General features: G+C 36.9%; 1 protein-coding gene across 1 annotated transcript; it reads left to right on the top strand.

Moving 5' to 3' along the window:
• The first annotated feature begins 3,062 nt into the window (after positions 1-3,062).
• On the top strand, positions 3,063-3,623 carry LOC145165014 (uncharacterized). Its single transcript, XM_079083656.1, has one exon. The coding sequence runs from the start codon at positions 3,063-3,065 to the stop codon at positions 3,621-3,623; it is 561 nt and encodes a 186-aa protein (XP_078939782.1).
• Positions 3,624-6,673: the final 3,050 nt, after the last annotated feature.

Raw genomic sequence — 6,673 nt, 5'->3', positions numbered from 1 at the left:
ATTGTACATATATGTCCTAAAAGCATCGACTTTCCAGTGCGTTATGGAGTTATAAGACCTTATGGAAAGAAAGAGTTCAAAGCTTAATGGATTAAGGACTTAAAAGTTGGACTTTTGGCTTCAGAATGCTCTAACGACGTGAGACATGGAACTCACGACGTGAGGGTTGAATGACCCCGTTTCTGGTTAGCTTCTTGGAGCTCATGACGTGAGAGGAGGCTCTCACGACATGAGGTCAGCTCCAGTGACTTTTCATGTCCGAGTTGACTGAGTTTAGTCGGGATGCGTTGGAATCGGACCGAGTGAGATCTCACTACGTGACCAAGGACTGGTCACGACATAAGGATGGATAACATGCGTTTTAAAAAAATTCGACAAAACTCTGGAATTTTCTTGTTCTATTTTGGTCGTTATGTTTGCAAGTCATGGTCCATGGAAACCAACGACTAAGGCACATACCGACGCATCCATTCCCTTCACCATATATTTCCTAATCAGAGTGGTATACAACGTACCAACAGAAAATCAATGGAGTAGAAAAATCCGGCGCGCGATAGTATGATTCTGATGACGACGAGTGATTTCTTTCTATTTCTGTTATTTCTTTAATTTTTACTTTTAGACTTAATTTATAAACTTGTTTAATAATGTGAGTTTTTCTTTAATTTGTTTTGTTTAGTGTTCAATTATAATTAATCGGAATAATTTTCTCTGTTATTTTAGATTTTTGCAAAAATATTAGCTTTTAGACGTTGGTATTAAGTTCAGAAAAAGTAGGATCAAGTGCAGTTTTGTCACAATATATTTTTCAAAAAAGCATCATATGACATAAGTGTGGGGTCGCGTACCAACACAAGAGAGGAACTCAGAGCTACAATACAAGTAAAAAGACTATCTTTTTACACATCAAGTTTCTCTAAGTTCCTTTCTCTATAACTCCGCACTTAGTCTTTTTCATTCTTGCACAGCAAAACACTTTCCGACAAGGAAAACCATTATCAAAGAAAATTTAAAAATAAAACAAAAGTTACTTTCTTTCCAGAAAAGATCAATTGATCGATAATCAGACACAACAATATTAGTTGAAATCTATTCCTAGGCTATGGCGCCAAAAACTTGATGTGTAATGGATTGTCTAATAAAATAAACCTAATTTATACTACAAATCTAGTTTTAAATTTATAAAACTAACCGAATTAACGACTATCTACACCAGTTGATCAGTAATAGTATAACTAGAGCAAGCAAGGTTGTCGAACTCATGGGAAATAGTGATGTACCATTTAAGAAAAAATCTAAATTAAGAAAATAAAACAAATCTAGAAAATAACCGAATTTAAACTACAAATCTAGTTTTAAATTTATAGACCTAATCGAATCTCCGTATAATTATATTTAATTCATATAAATGTAATGGAATGTTGATAGAAGTTCACCGATTGCTAAATTGATAAGATGAGATGGTCAAATCACTAATCCTACGATTCTAAAATGTCTATAAGCAAAGATAGCTCTCCTAGACTAAGTCTATTCATTCATATTATGTAATAACTTAATCTGTATGATCAATCTCATTGGTATTGGATACTTCTCAAGTTCTCCAAGTTATCGAATCAATCATGAAAATAACTCAATTCTACTATGTTTAACCTAGGGATACGGTCAGCCTGTAGTCCTACTGCTTACCTCATCAATGGAGTTTTTGGCCATAATTGTTAGCAAAATAGCATGATACAAGATACATAACCCGAATCTAATCTTAGATCATGAACTTAGTTACATAAACATAACAAAATCAACGTTAATACACTTAGGTCTTTAACTAAGCAAAAGAATAATAAATTAAACTTCTATAAAAAATCCTTTCAATGAATTAAAACATAATCAATTTGGATCATCTACATCTAAACAAATGTATTGGGACTTAGCCCATAATTGAATCTAATAATCTAATAAAAACTGGAAAGTTAAACATATTGCAAACCAAAATTCTTCTATTTGAATGCTTCTTGCAAGACCTTCGCCTTCTCTTTCTAGACTTCAAAGAATTATAAAATCTTAATTTTCTACTCTCTCTCTCTCTCTCTCTACTAATTTGATGAAATTTGAGTTCTATTTATAGGATCCAATAGTCGACTTATTTCTCATCATAATCTATGTATTTTAACAATTATCTTCAAAACCTTATAATTATTTGGAATTATCTTCTGTTGATACAAAAAGCGACCCTCTTTAACTTAATGATCCGCAGTCTTGTTTGTCTACCGTAATTGGATATGCTACCGCAACTGAAGTTTGTCTACCACAGTTATAGAAGATGTTTTTCCAACCGTAGTGAACCGCAACCACTACCGCATTGAAGAATGATGAAGACCTTTTAGTTACTTTAACTAACTTAGTGTGTTAGCTTAGCTTTATCCAGCGAACCTTGCATGGTCACTTAAGTGAGTAGGATATTAATAGTTTATTTCAAAAGTAACTTTTTAGGACTCTATAAATAGAGAATCATTCGTCATGTAATCTTTACCACTTCCTCACGATCTTTCTAAACTTTCATTTGAAATACAAAGATCATTCTATCTATCATCTTATCTAATATCCGAGATCCTCTTCACCTTAAGCTGATCACATATACTAACTCGTGTTTGATTGCAAACCTTGTTATGAATCAGCTTGGTGTATACTTGATATAACTTGTTTTCATTTACATTTCCGCAACTAACCATCTAACACTTCTAACTTATTATTGTTGATTTAACTTGATCCTTGAGATTAACTTATTCCGCAACTATTACCTTGTACTAACGTTTGTTCAAGTGTTTCTCAAAAAACATTTCTCTCAACAATTGGTATCAGAGCCAAAGTGGTTGTTTTCTAAAAAAAACTGTGATTTTGAAAAGCCTTCTATACCACTAAAGCTCATTCTTGAAAATAAAAAAAAACAAAAAAAAAACAAAGGAAATATGGCACAAGCTTTATCATTGAACGTTTCCAACAGTGTTGGAGGCTCGAACAGAGCACCAATACTTGTTGCAAATGAATACCAACATTGGTCCCAAAGAATGGAAAGGTATCCTAAGAGGCTCGGAAGAGACGTGTGGAGATCAGTGGAAAAAGGACCCCATGTCCCTGTTCTTTCTTCTGTTCAAGCAGATGGTGCTCAGACACGACTAGGTGGAGGTCTGGCTGCAATGAATCGACCAACCAAAGATGATCTTGACAAAATGGAGAATGATTCCATAGCCTTTTATGAAATCTCTTTTCGTGTTACTCCTGATAATTTTGACATCATCATCAACTGCAAATCTGCTAAGGAGATATGGGATGTGCTCAAGAATCTCTATCAAGGGTCAGAACAAGCTCAGGATAAGAAACTCACCACAGCTCTCAATGAGTTTAACAACTTTAAAGCCCTTCCTGGTGAAAGTCTTGACGACTCGTTCAAACGATTCAATCTCATCATCACGAAGTTATCAAATGCTGGTATAGTTCGAAGCAATCATGAAACAAACCTACAGTTTCTCAATGGTTTGGGAAGACATTGGTCTACCGCAAAGATGATTGTGCAAGGGGATAGAAAGATTCACACTTTGTCCTTGTTCAAGTTATATGGAGAACTTTAGGCACAAGAATCAACTGTGCTGAAAGATTGTGCAGACTTGGGTGGACCACTTGCCCTGATAGCTCAAACCCCACAAGTGATAACTCCACAATACTCATATCCCACATAATCATCCTACCCACTTTCATATGACAACCCACCGCAGTCATATGAGGCTAATGCTGAAATTGACGATGAAGAAGAGTTCAAGAATGTCATCGCCTTGGTTAGCCAGCAATTCAACCGACTACCACCACCATCATTTCGTAAAAATCAGTAGTTTACCAAACCATCTTTTAACCGCAACTTCAATCCGTAGAATAACCACTCACGATATCCCCAAAACCCCCACCATCCACCGCAACCATGAAATGCACATCATTCCAAAGAGGCACCGCAATCCAACAAACCATCAGACTCTGGTACCCCAACTGAAGAGGAAAATGAAGTCATTATCTATCACAAGTGCCATAAAGAGAATCACTTTGCCAAAGACTGCACAACAAATATGGTTAAGGACAAGGAATTCTAACTTAGAAAGGCCCAAGAGATGGAGGAAATGGAAAAGGCAAGAGCGTATGTTGCTCAAGTGAAGAGGGATCATCAAGTTTGGTCATCCGGAGATGAGGACGTAGAGTTTGACAAAACAAGAGAAAAGGGAAGATCTGCATGATTGCAACTGCTGAAGAGGATGTATCGACGAATTTGTAGAGGAATTACTGCTATATGGCCAAAGACGGAACCGTCATCATCGTCGAACAGGTAAAAATCATGATCCATTCTAATAATTTCAGCATGCATGATTGTGAACCATACTTAGATAGACTTAATTACACCTGTGTTGCCGTCCTTTCAGACTACAACACAGCACTAGATGAAAAGAATATAGCGTTCCAAGAGCTATATCATGTGAGAGTAAGACTTGAGGATAAGAGACTTAAGGTTGTCATGCTAGAAAAGGATTTGTTGTTAGAAAAGGATGATAGGATGTTGAATGAAACTCAGTTAGATATTTCTTTAAATCAACGGGATCTTGCCCGGAAAGAAATTGTTCGTTTGAATCAATTAATAGAAAAGCTTTTTAATGAAACTAAAGCAATTGAAAACGTAGTTAACAATGGGACCGTAGACAACACTTACAAATGGGAATGGTCCAATGGGTACTCTACCGAAGAGAACTCCACTCCCTATTTCAATGTTGAACATCCCTATGTTCCATCGGATCATGAGTTGCATTACCCAGTCAATGAAAAAACATTCCCCGAAGACATAAGATGTCATTTCGGTAGACTTCATGAACTAAGTAACAACTGTGTCATTGAGGAAATCCTTCCCGAATCCTATGGTAATCCAAGTGATCAATTACCCATCATTGGCACAATTTGTCCCGATTCTAAGTCATCGTCAGATGTAGATGAAGAAATAATTGTGGAAGGACCAGAATTAGTTGTAAGTTTTCCATCCTTGCCTTCCATAAAGTATCCCAACAAAAAACCATCCTTGACATACTCTGCGGTAGTCCAGTCATCCGCACCAAAGACCGCAGTCAAAAGCACGGTGACTATTCAGTCCATTCTTCATGAATTACCAATTGAAAATTTTGAATTTGGTCAATGTTCACAGAGTCCTAAACTTTCTAGTTCGGATGACTCAAGCCCTCATTTTTTAACTCATTCAAAGGTTTTCAAGAAACTGCAAATAAATATTTCTGATTGCGGTTCTCCAAAGACTCAAGCAAAATTGGCTTTCAAAGAGGAACTTAGGTCCCGAGGTAAAAAGCAGGATACTGATCTCAAATACAAAACTTTCAAACAAGCCAAGTTTTCAAATCAAAAGAATTTCGAAAAACCCACTGCTGCCAAAAATCTTTCAAAAAATACGACAATCCAAGGACCAAACAAAAAGGAATGTACAGTGACAAAAACCTTTTCAAACACTCCTGCAAAATTCCAAAATAAAGTCATGTCTTTTCAAACCTTAAACGATCCAAAGTGGAAAGGTATTTTACCAACTCCTGAACTTTCAAAATAACGTCAATCTGTCATCAGTTCAAAACGTAGGAGTAATTCACGTGCCAAAGCTTTTTCAAATCCCAAGGGCACTATAACCAAATCCCACCCACGGACCGGTCACAAGTCTCCAACAACACCCTCCGAACCGTTGACCAAGTACGGTGTCTGGATAAACAAGAAAAATTTCTCCTTTGGATTTTATCTGCTAAAGACATCTCGTCCAATCAAACCTAGTAACATTCCAAAAGTCGTGAAACACCCAGGCCTAGGTTTAAAAACTGAGATGCAACCTATTCCTAAAATCCACGTGCATGCATCAAGTAAGAAAGTTTAACATGTGTCCCCAGGCTCCAAACTTGTTTGGGTGCCCAAACTAGCCCTTTAATTTTCAGGCAATGTGCAAAGAGAAACAAGAAGAGGAGTGGTTAATTGATAGTGCCTGCTCCTTGCACATTACCGAAAGGATAGAATACCTTCACGACTTTAGGCCTACTTGTAATGATGGACACGTCACGTTTGGAAACAATGCAAATGGAATCATCAGGGGTTACAGTGTGTTGACCATGGGAAGTTTCTCAATTCAAAAAGTCGCTTATGTAGAAGGCCTCAAGCATAACTTGATCAACGTGGGCCAACTATGCAAAGCTGGTCATCGGGTTGAATTTGATTATGAATATTACTACATAATGACAAATGATAGAAACACCTACTTGATCAAATCCAAAGCCAAAGGGACAATGTATCCTTTGGATGTCTCATTGATCACTGGTAAACCGCAGTTGTGTTTTCTGCCAAAAACAGTATCCGAAGTCAGTTGGTTATGGCACCACAAACTAGCTCATCTCAACTTCAGATACATCAACAACCTGGTCACCGAAGAACTAGTCTGTAGTCTCACAATCTTAAAGTACAGTAACGATACGTTGTGCCCAACTTGTGAGTGTGGAAAGCAAACGAAGGGAAGTCATCCTATTGTTGTAGATTCTTCAATCATTGAACCTTTAGAGCTACTTCATATTGATCTCTGCGGTCCATCTACCGTAGCCAGTCTTCATCACAA

This window comes from Lactuca virosa, chromosome 3, assembly GCF_052849685.1.
Source record: "Lactuca virosa cultivar CGN04683 chromosome 3, Lactuca_virosa_CGN04683_v6, whole genome shotgun sequence".
NCBI lineage: Eukaryota > Viridiplantae > Streptophyta > Magnoliopsida > Asterales > Asteraceae > Lactuca > Lactuca virosa.
The sequence above is the reverse complement of the archived record's forward strand: the minus strand, read 5'-3'. Positions and strand labels throughout refer to the sequence as shown.

Excerpts from the sequence above, each read along its gene's own strand:
- LOC145165014 (XM_079083656.1), top strand. The coding sequence starts at position 3,063 with ATGGAAAGGTATCCTAAGAGGCTCGGAAGAGACGTGTGGAGATCAGTG.